This window comes from Bubalus bubalis, chromosome 7, assembly GCF_019923935.1.
Source record: "Bubalus bubalis isolate 160015118507 breed Murrah chromosome 7, NDDB_SH_1, whole genome shotgun sequence".
In the NCBI taxonomy this organism is placed as follows: domain Eukaryota; kingdom Metazoa; phylum Chordata; class Mammalia; order Artiodactyla; family Bovidae; genus Bubalus; species Bubalus bubalis.
The window spans coordinates 111273589-111289655 of record NC_059163.1 but is presented as its reverse complement, the minus strand read 5'-3'; the positions used below and the strand labels follow the sequence as shown (position 1 = coordinate 111289655).

Genomic DNA, 16067 nt, shown 5'->3' with positions numbered 1-16067 from the left:
AAATAAGAGTTCCATGGATGCAGGGCTATGATACCACAGTGGTCACGAGGCAGCTACTAAATGACTAACAGGTGGGATATGCTGGACAAAGGTATGATTCATATATCCTGGGACAGCGTGAGATCGCGTTATGCTACTCAGAACGTCCTACAATTTCTGATGAATTGTTTAATTCTGGAATTTCTCATTTAACATTTTCCAATTGCAGTAGACCACAGATAACTGAAACTGTAAAAAGCAAAACCAGGGATAAGGTGAGACAACTTTGACCCAGCAATTGTACCTTTAGACATTTCACATTCAGAAATACACAATCACGCAAGGACGTATGTCGGCTAGTGCACATTGTATTAGTCTGTAATACGTAGACTGCCTAAATGTTCTTTAGTAAAGTGAAAGTGTTTGTTGCTCAGTCGTGTCCAACTCTGTGACCCCATGGACTGTAGCCCACAGCTTCCACTGTCCATGGGATTCTCCAGGCAAGAACACTGGAGTGGGTTGCCATTCCCTTCTGAGAATTAATATTTTTCGTATATTTATGCAGTGGAATACTATGGAGATTTTTTAAAGAATGAGAACAGTAGTATGATTCTGTTATTATCCTTATTTTACAGATGAGGAAACTGAAACAGAGAAAAGTTAGGTAATTTGCCTCAGACCCCGTAGTGACAGAACCATGAGTGGAACACAATCTAGCTCGAGAATCCCAACTATTAATCATTATATTTATATACTAATAAGGAAAAAAATACTGAAAGCCCCCGATTTGGTAAAGAGGTGAATTTGTCATTATTTTTTACTGAAAACATTGACAATGACTTAATCCAGCTTATGTCTAAAAAGAGTTATTAAACTGAATAACTTCATATGCTGCTGCTTATAAGTCGCTTCAGTCGTGTCCGACTCTGTGCGACCCCATAGACGGCAGCCCAACAGGCTCCTCTGACCCTGGGATTCTCCAGGCAAGAATACTGGAGTGGGTTGCCATTTCCTTCTCCAGTGCATGATAGTGAAAAGTGCAAGTGAAGTCGCTCAGTCGTGTCTGACTCTTAGCGAGCCCATGGACTGCAGCCCACAAGGCTCCTCTATCCATAGGATTCTCCAGGCAAGAGTACTGGAGTGGGGTGCCATCGCCTTCTCCGAACTTCATATAGATGAACTAAGTAAAGACCGTTAAATCCATATTAGCATTTCTCAAACTTTTAGGTCTTAAGATTCTCAAAAATTAATAGAGGACCTTGAAGAGCTTTTGCTCATATTAAGTAAACTTGTCAGTATTTATGATATTAAAAATTAAAAGTAAAGAGTTTTAAATATAGGAATACGTACTTATTAGCTATCATTATTACCTCTGGAAAACTGTTCTGTGCTCATGACAGAATGTGAGGAGGCAAGTAACATCTGAGTATTATTATAATATTTGTTTTGACCTTGCAGACCCTACCCCACCCACCCAGTAAAGGCCTCAGGGATTCCCAGAAGTTGTAGTTACACTTTGAGAATCCTTGATCTCTGAACTGCTATTTTAATCCTAGAAGGCTTAAAAAAAAAAAAAAGAAAACCCAGCTGATTTAAAGTTTATATGGATGAGCAAGGGGCCAAGAATAGCCAGAGATCATTTGAAAGGTGAATAAGGATGGGGAACTTGGCCTACCAGATATCAAGAATCATTAGAAAGCTGTATTAATTAGGGCAGTATGATTTTGGTGCTGGCTTTCCAATGGGACAGGAGAGTATGGAACCTGACCCATATACACATGGCACTTTGTTAGAGGTAGTTTATTAGATCAGTGGGAATAGAAGTACTCTTCAAGTAATGCATCTGGGGAAAAAAATGAGAGCAGATACCTTAGGCCATGGACCGAAACCAACTCTGTGGATTAAGGACTTAAATATTGAATGTAAAAATGAAGGAAATATGGACAGTTATTTCACACTATTGCAATTTCTCAAGCAAGACATAAAAACACCAACATTATAGGAAAGATTGATACATTTAACTGCAATAAGATGAAAGAAATTCTTTGTTCATCAAGAGATACCTTGCTGCTGCTGCTACTAAGTCGCTTCAGTCGTGTCCGACCCTGTGCGACCCCATAGATGGCAGCCCACCAGGCTCCCCCGTCCCTGGGATTCTCCAGGCAAGAACACTGGAGTGGGTTGCCATTTCCTTCTCCAATGCATGAAAGTGAAAAGTGAAAGTGAAGTCGCTCAGTCTTGTCCAACTCTTAGCGACCTCATGGACTGCAGCCCACCAGGTTCCTCTGTCCATGGGATTTTCCAGGCAAGAGTACTGGCATGGGGTGCCATTGCCTTCTCCCAGAGATACCTTAGCAAAGAGAAAAGGTATTCTTCAAACTGTAGATATGTGTATAACACGTTGAGGGTGGTAGAAAGTGAGATAAGAAACATACCCTTTATACGTAGATATAAGATACTGGCCGTGTTTTAGTTCTTGTTTGGGGAAGTGTTCTTCATAAACACACCCATAAATAAGCAAATAAGCCAACCATGGACATACAGTGACAAAGCATCATGAACCAAATCTATGATGAATCCAGTTTTGTCAGCTGAGTTCCCATTAGTCTCTCTCAGCGCCCCCAAAACACAATAAAACATGGTCTGTTTTTATCATGATACTGTTTAAAAGATCCAACATTTTAGAGAATTCTTTGGTGGTCCAATAGTTAGGACTTGGTGCTTTTACCACCATGGCCTGTGTTCAATCCCTGGTCAGGGAACTGAAATCCGACAAGCTGCATGGTGTGGCCAAAAAGAAAAGATCCAGATTTTGGCAAAATTAAGTAATAAAAAATTCAGCAGGGGAAAAATCAACTGATTGCACCTTCTCCCAGAGGCCTTACCCAATGACAAGCATCCCTTTAGAGAGTTAACGAAGCTCTCCCATGTTGTACCTGTACCAGTTATGCTGTTTCTAGTGGTACTTATCCGACACCACTGTAGCTAGGGTGGAGGGAAGAGAGCTGGGAATTGGGTGGGGAGCCTGCAGAATTACAAATAAACCTCCAAACCTCACACTTTTGGCTGCAGTCTGGCCCTCGTTAGACTATCGATATACAGAAACAAGTGACATGAACTAAACCTGACCTCCCACCTTGAGAACAGGCATGCCCTTGACATTTTTAGATGATGTATCTAGCCATCATGATTACTGACAATAAGACTGTTCTTTAGGAGTTTGCAGACACTTCTGGATGATGATGGCGATGACTTAGAAGAAGTATTTCACATCCATTTTAATGTAAGTAACAGTAAAAATAAAATGACAGCTCATATTTAATCTGTTTTACTACTTATATACCTTATAAATGTATATGCTTTATAAATTTGTATACTCTATTAAGTTATAGACTTTATAATTGGGTTAACTATTTATATACTTTTAATAAAAAACCAAACTATAAATTAAGGTAGTACAAAAGGTATTTTTTCCTCATTTTTCATGAGCTGGGTGTATTATCAGTTAGATTTTACTGAGTAACAGATAACACCTAAACTTAGTGGTGTAAAATAGCAAACACGATTCTGGGGCTTTCTGGACTGGCCTGACTTGACTGTTCTGGGTGGATCACAGTGGCCTTGCTCCCACACCTGTTCGTTAGCAGGCTGGTTGGTTGAGGGGGTGCAGCTGGAACAGCTGTGTCTGTCCTCGTTGACTAGCTGAGGCTTCTTCACAGAGTGAAGAGTTACAGAAACTAGGAGGAGATGGCAAGCCCCAACACGCAGCTTCCTTTCAAGCGTTTACTCCTGTCAGGTCCCACTGGTCAAAATCTTCACACTTCTGCACTCAGATTCACCAGCTGAAGAAATAGACCCCCCTCTTGATGAGAGCTGTTGCAAAGTTACATGGTGTAAATACCAGGATGGGAGGAATTTTTGACCAGTTTTGCAGATCTACTGCACTGGGTCTGTACTGTGTGAAGTAAATACTGAGATGTGGCAATTTTCCCAGTAGTTCATTCAGTATGATCAGTTAAAATAGATAATTCAGGTTTTTTAAAGTTTATTTTTTTCATTCTCTGTGATAAATGTGGTAAATTTCTTTTACCACCTTGCTGGTTTTTATAGCACAAATATGTATTTTCACAAATTCTTGAGGAAAAGAGGTATGCTCAAAAGTATTTTTGTTGACAGTAGATTGTTGGGGATTCTCTTGGAGATTACTGAGTTCATTTGTGGGTTACAGGTGCATTGGGACAAAAATGATGTAGACTTAATTCCTGATGGAAGTCACGTAATTGTTGACCAGACTAACAAGTAAGTATAAAGAAATAATTGTTTCATCTGAAAAGAGAAAGTGTTACTCGTTTAATCGTGTCCGATTTTTTGCACAGTGTGTATTTCACTGGGCTCTTAAAATTCCTTGTCATTATAATTTTCCTTTCTTAACCATTTTCCAGTAAGGCGAGGATCAGTGCATGTTGTGTGCATGTGTGTGTCTCCAAGTTTGCTGCCGGCAGGGATGGAAATGGCTATCTTGCAGAGGCCTTCTCTTATCTTCCTGTCTAGGGGATAAAGACCTCTCTTTATCCCCTTACCCGGCTTTACTTTTTCTTTCCATGTCATACATTATCTGCCTTTATTTTTACTTGAGTGTTTCCCCCAGCTCTTAGGAGCTGTGTGATGCCAAGAGCATGGTCTCTTTTGCTCACTGTTGTTTGTCCAGTACCTAGTTCACAGTGGTGCCCAGTCCATAGCAGGCACTTAGTTTTGTTAATATTATTAGATCTTACTGTGGTATCTTGACCTCCCATTACCTTATGGGATGCCATTTAAAGCCGTAGAGTTTGGGATCATAGAATATTCCCCTGATGGTTGGTCAGAGTGGCAAAGAAATATCTAGTGAGCATTCTGGCCTAAAGCCCAATGTTTTTCTTAAAATGTTTATTTAAAAAAATTTTGAATTATAACATATAGAAAAGTTCAAAGTTATAAGTATGCAGATCAAGAAATGGAACATTTCTAGCTCTGTGGTATATTTAATCAGTATACCTCAATTTTGTCCATAGAATTATTGATTGCCTGGCCCCTTCCCCTGAAAGAATTGGCAGGTGTGCCCAGAGGCAGCAACTTCAAGTGAAGTGCTGGGCTCACCCCAGGGAGCCTCCATGCTCTCTTGGTCCGGAAGCCTGTTTGAATATTGGCTTTGATTTGAAAGTCTGGAGCTTTTGTATTTGTTACCTGGCTTTTTCTAGTTTATCCCTGGGAACCTTTGCTACAAGCTGCTTCAGCTAGACATACAAATGTCCTTTTTGTATTTAACCACAAATACTCACTCTGACCAGTTCAGACAATACAAGAGTATAAAATAGGAAGTTTCTCCTCTCCCAAGCCCATTCCCCAGAGACAGCAGGAACAAATTTTTTTCTCTTCTGGTCTGTCAGTTCTCTGAGCCATGTGACTGTGAGCAATCTCGTACTTGCACTGTGTCTCAGTTTCCTTTTTACCAAAATGCATAAGAACCTGCCTCATGGTTTTATGAAGATTAAATTAGATAATCTATATAAAAAAAAGCCACAACTCTAACAGTTGATTGTACATGGTAAGCACCCAATTTTAGGTATTCTAGCTCTCTTGATGCTGGGGAAGATTGGAGGCAAAAGGAGAAAGGGGTTGGGGGCCACAGAGGATGAGATGGTTATATAGCATCACCAAATCAGTGGACATGAATTTGAGCAAACTCTGGGAGATATTGAAGGACAGGGAGGCCTGGCATGCTACAGTCCATAAGGTCACAAAGAAACGCGATTTAGTGACTAAACAGTGACCAAAAACTAGCTCTTTATTAGTAGTATTATTTTGCTTTAAAATATTTTATTAGAATCCTTTTAGTAAGACCAAATGAAGGCCATCTAATTAATTTTGGCCTCAAATTTCTAGACAGTCCCCTCCCTCCCACTCCTGGAGGTTGACAGCCGCTCACAAGGGTTAATGCAGGAAAGAAGTAAAGTTCCTAGGGTCTATTCAACACCAGATAGAGGACTTCGTTTGTGTCAGCAAAATTCACAGTACCCAGGTAGAAGGCATCATGCTCTCTGCTTCTTATCGCAGCCTGTTGAGGTGACAGGAACTATTATCTGGGCGCCCCAACCATCACAGCAGCGCTTCTCCAAGAGGAGAGTTCCAAACCAGGCCAGCCTGGAGTCTCTCTGAAGGGGCACTGCCCTGCCGGGCTTCCAAAGCTCTTGTGCTTTATCCAATAATAGTACACTAGAGAGTGAAGAGAGTGAAGTCGCTCAGTCGTGTCTGACTCTTTGTGACCCCATGGACTGTAGCCTACCAGGCTCCTCTGTACATGGGATTTTCCAGGCAATAGTCCTGGAGTGGATTGCCATTTCCTTCTCCAGGGGATCTTCCCAACCCAGGGATCAAACCCAGGTCTCCCGCATTGTAGACAGACGCTTTACCGTCTGAGCCACCAGGGAAGTCTGAATAATAGTACACTGTGGATCTTAAACCCCTTGTGGCACTGTGGATCCTTCTTTGAGAATAAGGGCCCTGCACACCAGCAGTTGTGTGGAGATGGCGCCGGCGACCGTCTTCCCCTTATTTGGAGAAGGTGCTGCCGCAGTCACCAGGCAGATCCCAAGGTCACCGTCTCTTCCTCTATTTATATCATTCTTTTCACCCCTCCCTCGGTTTTGTTTGGAGTATTGCTGTAATCTGAAATCATTCTTTGTTTCATTAAAGGAGAGACTATGTTTCTAAGTATGTCAATTACATCTTCAACATCTCTGTAAAGGCAGTTTATGAGGAGTTTCAAAGAGGATTTTACAAAGTGTGTGACAAGGAGATTATTGAATTTTTCCATCCTGAACAACTCAAGGATGTGATTATCGGAAATACAGATTACGACTGGGAAACATTTGAAAAGGTACATCATAAAGGCCGAGTGGTTTAAATTAAAATTGTATTTGTTTCTTGAATATTTTTTTTTTTGCATTTTTCTATAGAATGCACATTATGAACATGGATACGACAGTTCACATCCCACCATAGTGATGTTTTGGAAAGCTTTACACAAATTGACTTTGGAGGAAAAGAAAAAATTCCTTGGTGAGTGTTACATCAGGAGGAAGTCTGCACTCTTGTGTCCTTTTTGTGGGATAAGGAAATCTTGTTCTTCACAGGCATCACTTGCCTGTGAAGTCAGAGTCACTCATAGTCCAGTGGAATGTTCTTTATTCCAGGTTGTCCCAATATAAAAAAAAAAATGGTAATATGTATTTTTTTCCAGTCATTTTCAATTCTGCCTGTTGTAAATTTGGCTTCTTTGAGCTAAATATTGAGACTCCTGTAGTTGTATCATCATTCAGTTACCCAGGCCCCATGGGATGAGCCAAGCTGTACACTATCACTTGTCTCCATGGTTTTAACTCAACCTTCAGACTTCGATCTGTTTTATGCCTACGCACTGCTTTTCAGATCATGAACTCCTTATTGGCAAATTCAGACTTAAATTGAAGAAGGTAGGGAAAACCACTAGACCATTTAGGTATGACCTAAATCAAATCCGTTATGATTATATAATGGAAGTGACCAAATAGATTCAAGGGATTAGATCTGATAGAGGGCCTGAAGAACTATGGACGGAGGTTCATGACATTGTATAGGAGGCAGTGATCAAGACCATCCCCAAGAAACAGAAATGCAAAAAGGCAGAACGGTTGTCTGAGGAGGCCTTGCAAATAGCTGTGAAGAGACGTGAATGGCAAAGGATAAAAGGAAAGATATACCCATTTGAATGCAGAGTTCCAAAGAATACAAGGAAAGATAAAAAGCCTTCCTAAGTGATCAATGCACAGAAATAGAGGAAAACAACAGAATGGGAAAGACTAGAGATCACTTCAAGAAAATTAAAGATACCAAGGGAACATTTCATGCAAAGACGGGCTCAATAAAGGACAGAAATGGTAGGGACCTAACAGAAGCAGAAGATATTAAGAAGAGGTGGCAAGAATACCCAGAAGAACTGTACAAAAAAGATCTTCACAACCCAGATAATCACGATGGTGTGATCACTCACCTGGAGTCAGACAACCTGGAATGTGAAGTCAAGTGGGCCTTAGGAAGCGTCACTACGAATAAAGCTAGTGGAGGTGATAGAATTCCAGTTGAGCTGTTTCAAATCCTGGAAGATGATGCTGTGAAAGTGCTGCACTCAGTATGCCAGCAAATCTGGAAAACTCAGCAGTGGCCACAGGACTAGAAAAGGACTATTTTCATTCTAATCCCAAAGAAAGGCATGCCAAAGAATGCTCAAACTACCGCACAATTGCACTCATCTCACATGCTAGTAATGCTCAAAATTCTCCAAGCCAGGCTTCAGCAAAATGTGAACCATGAACTTACAGATGTTCAATCTGGTTTTAGAAAAGGCAGAGGAACCAGAGATCAAATTGCCAACATCCGCTGGATCATGGCAAAAGCAAGAGAGTTCCAGAAAAACATCTATTTCTGCTTTATTGACTATGCCAAAGTCAATAGCATAGTCATTTGCCATTTAATTACTATGTGGATCACAATAAACTCTGGAAAATTCTGAAAGAGATGGGAATAACAGACCACCTGACCTGCCTCTTGAGAAAGCTGTATGCAGGTCAGGAAGCAACTCTTAGAACTGGACATGGCAACAGACTGGTTCCACATAGGAAAAGGAGTACATCAAGGCTGTATCTTGTCACCCTGCTTATTTAACTTATATGCGGAGTACATCATGAGAAAAGGTGGGCTGGAAGAAGCACAAGCTGGAATCAAGATTGCTGGGAGAAATATCAATACTCTCAGATATGCAGATGACACCACCCTTATGGCAGAAATTGAAGAACTAAAGAGCCTCTTGGTCAAAGTGAAAGAGAGTGAAAAAGTTGTCTTAAAACTCAACATTCAGAAAATGAAGATCATGGCATCCGGTCCCATCACTTCATGGGAAATAGATGGGGAAACAGTGGAAACAGTGTCAGACTTTATTTTTCTGGGTTCCAAAATCACTGTAGATGGTGATTGCAGCCATGAAATTAAAAGACGCTTACTCCTTGGAAGGAGAGTTACAACCAACCTAGACAGCGTATTAAAAAGCAGAGACATTACTTTGCCAACAAAGGTCCATCTAGTCAAGGCTATGGTTTTTCCAGTAGTCATGTATGGATATGAGAGTTAGACTATAAAGAGAGCTGAGCGCCAAAGAATTGATGCTTTTGAACTGTGGTGTTCGAGAAGATTTTTGAGAGTCCCTTGGACTGCAAGGAGATCCAACCAGCCCATCCTAAAGGAAATCAGTGTTGAATATTCATTGGAAGGACTAATACTGCAGCTGAACCTCCAATACATTGGCCACCTGATGGGAAAAACTAATTGATTTGAAAAGACCCTGATGCTGGGAAAGACTGAAGACTGGAGAAGGGGACGACAGAAGATGAGATGGTTGGATGGCATCACTGACTCTATGGACATGAGTTTGAGTAAGCTCTGGGAGTTGGTGATGGACAGGGAAGCCTGGTGTACTGCAGTCTATGGGGTCACAACGAGTCGGACATGACTGAACGACTGAACTGAACTGAGTGCTTTTCCTGAGACTTAATGATTGCCTCTCTCATTTCCTTACTCAATTTACTTACTTTTTTTTAAATTTTATTTTTAAACTTTACAGAATTGTATTAGTGTTGCCAAATATCAAAATGAATCCACCACAGGTATACTTACTTATTTTTGAGAAACATTTATCTTCTTTTTTCTTTGGATAACATGGATGTTGAAAGGTATTCGGACTTCTCCAGAAACCCAACCTGCCTTTCCAGTCTTTGAACTCTAAGGCCTCCTGGTTATCCCAGCCTAAATCTCTCCCTGCTGTGCCACAGCATTTACAGCCATGAGGGACTAATTCCATGGGCTGTCTTACACCCTTTTTATTTTTCTCTCTTTGTCTTTTCCTGCCCAATAATTTAATATTCCCAACCAGACTATAAGCTGCTTGAGGGCAGTGACTGTCTCAGACTTTGTCCTAACAGTGGCCCCCAATGCAGTCCAAAGCACATGGGCCCTCAATTAGTGTCTTTGAATAAACACATTTTCTCTATATAAATTTTGGTTTCTGTGAATTAGATAGCACTGATTTTTCTTCTTTTTTTTAGTGTTTCTTACAGGAACCGACAGAATTCAAGTAAAAGGTTTAAAGAATATGAAAATAACATTTCACTGTCCTGAAAATCTGAATGAAAAAGATCCCATAAGAGCACAGACATGTTTCAGTGTCCTCTACCTCCCTAAATATTCTACAATGGAAAGAGTAGAAGAAGCACTCCAAGCAGCCATCAACAACAAGAGAGGATTTGGCTGACCTACCTCATACTCTTTACCCCTTTTGGGAAATACTTACAGAAATAAAATTAACTTAAAAATTAACATAAAAATCTTGCTGACTCTTCACTGTGTTTACTTGCTTTTTTAGAATTCCTATTTTTGCTTGTAAAATGTATTGGCAATGATATAGATTAGGCTGTTAAAACAAGTGCATTGAGAAACAATGCATTGAGACAGCAGGGTTTTTTCTCATGTCTGGGTAGTTTGTCCAGGGCTTAAGTGATTCTTCTCCCTCTTAAACTGCTCTAGTTACCTAGATGACTTTGTTTTTGCAAATTTCAATGGAAACTTGCACATTTCTATCTTAAATATATTTATCGCATTTGAAACTATTGACTCCTTTCTCCTCAAAACTCTTAATGAACTGCTAGGCTTTCTTTTTCGTGGCTGCTTTCCCATTTCTTTTGCATGCTTCTCTTACACTTCCTGACCTTGAGTGCTCGTTTAGTCATCTTTTCTCACTCTACACATATTCCTTCTTGTTGCTGTGGCATAGTTACTATGTCCATGCTGATGATACCCAGATCTCTCTCTGTCTGACAGGAACTGACAATACAGCACCACAGCCATTTTTCCTACATGGCCTGTGTTTGCCTGCATACTTCTCAGCTCCTTCATCTCAACATGTTTAAGAATATGATCATCTTTCCTGTATTCAGCAGCTTAAAATGGTACCACTAACACCTCCTTCAACCATCTTCCCTTCCTCCCTCTTACTCACCCCCACATTTAAGAAATACCAGGTTTTGACAATTCTTGTTCTTCATCTTCCCCTAAGCCCACTGCCAGTGCTTTAGTTCAGGCTCTTACCATCTCCTGTCCCATCACTGCAGTCCTCTCTCAGCTGGTCTCCCTGTATCTAGACCAACACTGTCCAGTAGAACTTTCTGTAAGGCTAGAGATCTAGATGGGCTTCCCAGGTGGCGCTAGTGGTAAAGAACCTGCCTGCCAGTGCAGAAGACTATGGAGACACGTGTTTGATCCCTGGGTCGGGAAGATGCCCTAGAGAGGGCATGGCAGCCCACTCCAGTATTCTTGCCTGGAGAATTCTATGGATGAAGGAGCCTGGCCGGCTACAGTCCATAGGGTTGCAAAGAGACACGGCTGAAACCACTTAGCACACATGCAGAAACTTCAGTAGATTTGTACTGTTGAAGATGGACTCCCTGCTGTAGATAAGGTTTAGTTGTTGAATTTTGAAGAGAGAAAACTTTCATTGGTAGTAATGGGAAAAACAGTGTTGAGCTATGCTGTCCAGTAATTTGTAGCTATTTAACTGAGATTTAAAATTCCTTAGTCATTTCAAGTGTTCAGTGTCTACATGTGACTGGTGGCTACTGTATTAGTGCAAATGTGAGCACTTGCCACTTTAGGGGTCCATAACACACAAAACCCCTGCAAATTTCCATGTTCTTTTTTCTTTTTCTAGGAAGTGTTTATCAGCTGCATACAGCAAAACAATTTTAAAATCAAGCAATAATGTTCATTAACACGGTTATTCTAGTTTGAAAATCCAACCTGATGTGCCTCCTGGTCCACCACAGCCTTGCATATGCAGTGTACCATGTTCTAGTCACTTGTGACTAGCTCTGTTTCCTCAACAGGCCACAGTCCTATGTTTGTATGGTTTTCTTCTGCTTGGAACCCTTGTCTCATCCCACCTCTACCCCTGCTGCTTCCTCACCTCCTGTCTTCAGTTCTCCTTCCCTCTCTGCATGGGTTATTCCATTTGTCAGGATTCACTATAGCTATCATGGCTGTCCAGTACATGCCATGAGAGTGAATTAAGCATGTGGAATATGGCTATCTAGCTCAATGTCCCAACTAGCCTTGCAGTGTCCTGAGAGCTTACCTGCCAGTGAGTTGGCTGAGAGTGCCACCTAGTGGCTTGTGCGGAAAACAGCAGCCACTTACAAATGGAGAATTTCAGTAAGCTGGGCAAAACTTAGAAAAGGGAATAGGACTTTCCCTCCATAAGTACACATAGTAGTGAGAATCTACTATGGCTTGTGGCTGTAACAGGTAATTTTGTATTTCCTGCCTCATTTAAAACTCTACCAGGCCTGAAAGTTGGTATCATTTCCATGTCACAGATGGGCAGGATCTGAAGTTCAGAGAGGCTTCCTTAAAAGCCCACTCTGCAGGAATGGAAGAAAATGAAAAGGTAAAGTAGGTCACGACAAGTCCTTTCTTGTTCCCTCAGGGTGGAAAATCCCCACTTACAAAGTTGGTGGCAAGGAGCTTATTCATAGGTCTTAAAGATGATCCCTGTCAGTGATGCAGTGAGGACAGCAGGGAACATAGTCTTGCTAAGAGGCTCTGAGGAGGCAAGAAGTCCTGCCATTGTGAAGTCAGCTCATTATTGGGGCTGTGGGTGGGAATGAGTGGGGAAGAGTTCCAATTAGTGAAAGAATCAGGCAGTATTTCCATGATGGGTTTACAGTGCAACAATATACTTAGGAAAACACAAAGGTCATCAGGCTTGACTAAGAATTAGAGTCCAAGCATTTTGATATCTCATTCTATTTTTCCTGAAAATAGAAAGGATGAGTTTGCACAAAATAAAGCAGTACTATTACAGTGATTCAGAAGACAGACCAAAACTGCATTCCCGAGTGGTTTCAACTTGTTATTGTCCATTACTCTGGGTAAACCACTTAACCTGTGTGCTTTCGTTTCCTCATCTGTAAAATTGTTATATTACCCACCTACCCCTTAGATTATGAGATTTTATATGTGTAATATGTTTAGAATTGTACCTAGTGTATAGTTTGTACTACACAAATGACTGCTAAATAAATACTAGTGAAAGGATGGCGTTCATACTGTAGTCCCCCAGGGCTTTGCTACTCAGTTCCCTCTACTATGGTAAAATGCTTAGTTTGAAAAAGCTAAAATTGACTGTTTAGAATACAGTGCTTGTTTTCTCAGAATTGTTTCATTTACATTGACCACAGTGAAATTTAGAGCAAATTAAGAGTAAAACCACTTCTAGAAGGGATGGGTCCCTCATTCAGTTTCTGCGTTATTTGTATATTGCCAGAAGAGTAATTTTTAAAACAAGAGTACTAGAGTATATACGTTGAAGTTATGCAACAGAAAACACATCTAAACTCATTTTAATTTTCTTTTGAAGGAGAAGATCACTATCTAAAGTTTCTGTTAGACTGCTTTAAGAGTCTATTTAGAATCAATTAAAGTATATTCAGTTCTTAGGTTTCTTTGGGGTAACTACTGAAACATGTTGCATCTCTGAAATAGTTAATAATCAGCCTTGTTGAAAGTTCTGGAAAGTCAGGAACTATTAAAATGTCAAATGCTCATGTTCTTAGTATCGCTAAATAGGTCCATGGCAGGAAAAGGAACTGAAATGTGAGGCATAACATTAAACTCTAGGACATAATCAGCTATTTTCAAGTCTTTCAACCCCATCTCTACCCCCAGAAGCACGTATTTTCCTGGGAAATTTTTCTACTTTGGGTTAGTTAAGTGTCTCTCTAAACATAGCCTATAGTTTGAAATTCAGAATATTTTACATTTCCCCTTTCTTAGAATCATACTCTTGTGACCAAAGGAGGGGGAAAAAACACAAAACTGCAAATTGCTTTATGGCAAGTGTCAATATCTTTTTATTTATTATTTTATTAAAATTAATGTAAGCATTTGATGCCAAAGAAATGGTGATTTTAAAAACTCAGAATTTTGGCAAGTCCATGAAATTTCCATTTTATTATAGTTTTATATCACATTAGTTCAAATGCATTTCTCTACAACTACTCCAACATAGCTCCTTTGGAATTATTTTAGTCATTGTTAACATGTGACATTACCAAAGCTGTTGAATCTAAAATAAACATAAAATTTCAAAATAGTAATTTTTAATTATGAATGGGATAAGCCATCAAGTGATGGTTGGGGCTGTTAATTTCCAACAAGACACTTTGTATTGTTCCTTTTGATACTCCAGGTATAAATGAGAACCTTCAAAAAACAAGGGCAGAACCAAAGTACAATAAAGACACCTCTGCAGCTTAAGCCTCTCATAGACCTAGACCCCTGACAGAAAGCTAGGCAAAGCATCTTTCCTGCAAATTAAGCGGGTTTCCAGTATTCCCATGTAGACGAGCCTTCAGAGACAGGCACTCAAGCATATCTTTAGGATATACCATCTTGGCTCTGGCTGCGTTAATTATGCCTGAAGAGTTTAATACCCATCCAAGTCCAAAGGTGGAAGAACACATAAACAGGTATGGTAATCGGCAAGAGCAGACTGTAAAAGCACAGACTGGTGGTGCGAGTGCAGCCTTGAGGGAAGTCTTCTTCCACAGAGGCTGAGTAAAACAGTCCTGCTAAAGATACCAGTGGAATCAGGACAGTCAGCGTAGGAAGAGACAGAAACATTCTTCTCCTCCACTTAATACCCGCCACTCTGACTTTTTAAAAAGTAGGTGATATTTAGAATATTTAGTTGTGTGTGTTGTTTTTAAGTATGATCTAATGCTGCTCCACTTCTTCTTGCTTCTTATTTTGATGTGTCATCCTAGCTGCCTGTGGTATCATATTAGGAATCCCATCAATAATTGGATAGGCTATTCCTAACTCTTCATTAATCAATTCATTTGTCGATGCTTCATATCTGAGGGGGAAAAAAAACCAAAATGAATCATGGAAAACAAAATGCTTGGAAGAGCTTGATGTTCAATAAACAGTAACATTTATCCAATTCTAAACATGGAGTTAATCCAAGAAAAGCAGAATTAGACTGCTTTTCATTTTAAAAGCAGTAATAGCCAATTGAACTATTTCTCTTAGAAAATAAACCTCTTGTTTCCATTTTAGTCAGTTTCTCTCATTTTTTTTTTCACTTTATCCTCAAGCTATGCCTTAATTTTTTAAAATACCAGTCAGAAAAGATCTCGCCCTTTTCATCCAAATAGTCCTTCATTACTCTTTTCAACCCCAAACAATCCCCATTAATCTACTACTGGAACAGACACTAGAGGAAATTTCAACTTCTTCCTTTTACATGCTTAATAGAGCAGCCTTATTGACCCATTAAAAAGGAAACCACTGAAAAATCAAAATACACAAGTCTGAGAAAGAGAGGGCAAAAATGAGGAAACTTCAGAATGTTACGTCTGCGAATGTGCTATTTACAAAATTAGCCAAAAAGCAGATCAAGTGGTAATTTCAAGGTTTAAGAAAACTGAATGAGCAATATGTTCATTATGAAAAATATTCAGAAAGAGAAGTGAAAAAGATGAAAATAAAGATTACTAGCAATCTACCACCCAAAGACTCCTATTGATAACATTTCGGTGTTTACTAGTGTTGTGAATGTTCAGTTTTAGTAGCCTGAGACAGTAGGGCTGTTTACCCTCAAGACTCTGGGTTAAAGGTTAAGAAGGCCTTAAAAACAAAACAAAAACACAACTAGTTGAGAACTAAAAGCCAAAGGGCAGCACACGTCGTTTACATGCTTAAGATCGTACATGGCATTTTCCCAAGAATCTGGAGGCTACTACATTTTTCATCATCTTGGCTTAAAAATCTGAATGCCTTGGGTTTCCAATAGTTCATAAACTTGGCTCTACGTGAGAAACACTAGCGGTCCTGTTAAGAAAATACACAATTGCTCAGGCCCCGCCTCCAGGCCTCCCGATTCGCCCCGCCCTGGGTGGTGCCTG

At 40.1% G+C, this 16067-nt stretch overlaps 3 protein-coding genes across 10 annotated transcripts in view; 1 reads left to right on the top strand and 2 right to left on the bottom strand.

Moving 5' to 3' along the window:
- Positions 1–10430, top strand: part of HERC5 (HECT and RLD domain containing E3 ubiquitin protein ligase 5) — a 46513-nt gene extending 36083 nt beyond the window's left edge. For all 4 annotated transcript variants that reach the window (XM_006043254.4, XM_025290425.3, XM_025290426.3 and 1 more), the window contains 5 exons: positions 3196–3262; positions 4208–4278; positions 6712–6895; positions 6975–7077; positions 10152–10430. In XM_006043254.4, the coding sequence (XP_006043316.3) occupies positions 3196–3262; positions 4208–4278; positions 6712–6895; positions 6975–7077; positions 10152–10357 (631 nt within the window). In that variant the 3' untranslated portion in view covers positions 10358–10430. The remainder of the gene's footprint in view (positions 1–3195; positions 3263–4207; positions 4279–6711; positions 6896–6974; positions 7078–10151) is intronic.
- The window catches only part of PYURF (PIGY upstream open reading frame), a 90993-nt gene that overhangs the window by 74155 nt on the left and 771 nt on the right, over positions 1–16067 (bottom strand). Inside the window, exon 2 of one of the 5 annotated variants that reach the window (XM_006043258.4) lies at positions 14841–15016. The exons of the other annotated variants lie outside the window; for them this stretch is intronic. Coding sequence (XP_006043320.1) covers positions 14875–15016 — 142 coding nt within the window. The 3' untranslated portion in view covers positions 14841–14874. Of the gene's footprint in view, positions 1–14840; positions 15017–16067 lie in introns of those variants that run through there. 5 annotated transcript variants of the gene reach the window in all.
- On the bottom strand, positions 13986–14781 carry PIGY (phosphatidylinositol glycan anchor biosynthesis class Y). The gene has a single exon (XM_006043257.4). The coding sequence runs from the start codon at positions 14779–14781 to the stop codon at positions 14566–14568; it is 216 nt and encodes a 71-aa protein (XP_006043319.1). The 3' UTR covers positions 13986–14565.

Excerpts from the sequence above, each read along its gene's own strand:
- PIGY (XM_006043257.4), bottom strand. The coding sequence starts at position 14,781 with ATGTTTCTGTCTCTTCCTACGCTGACTGTCCTGATTCCACTGGTATCT.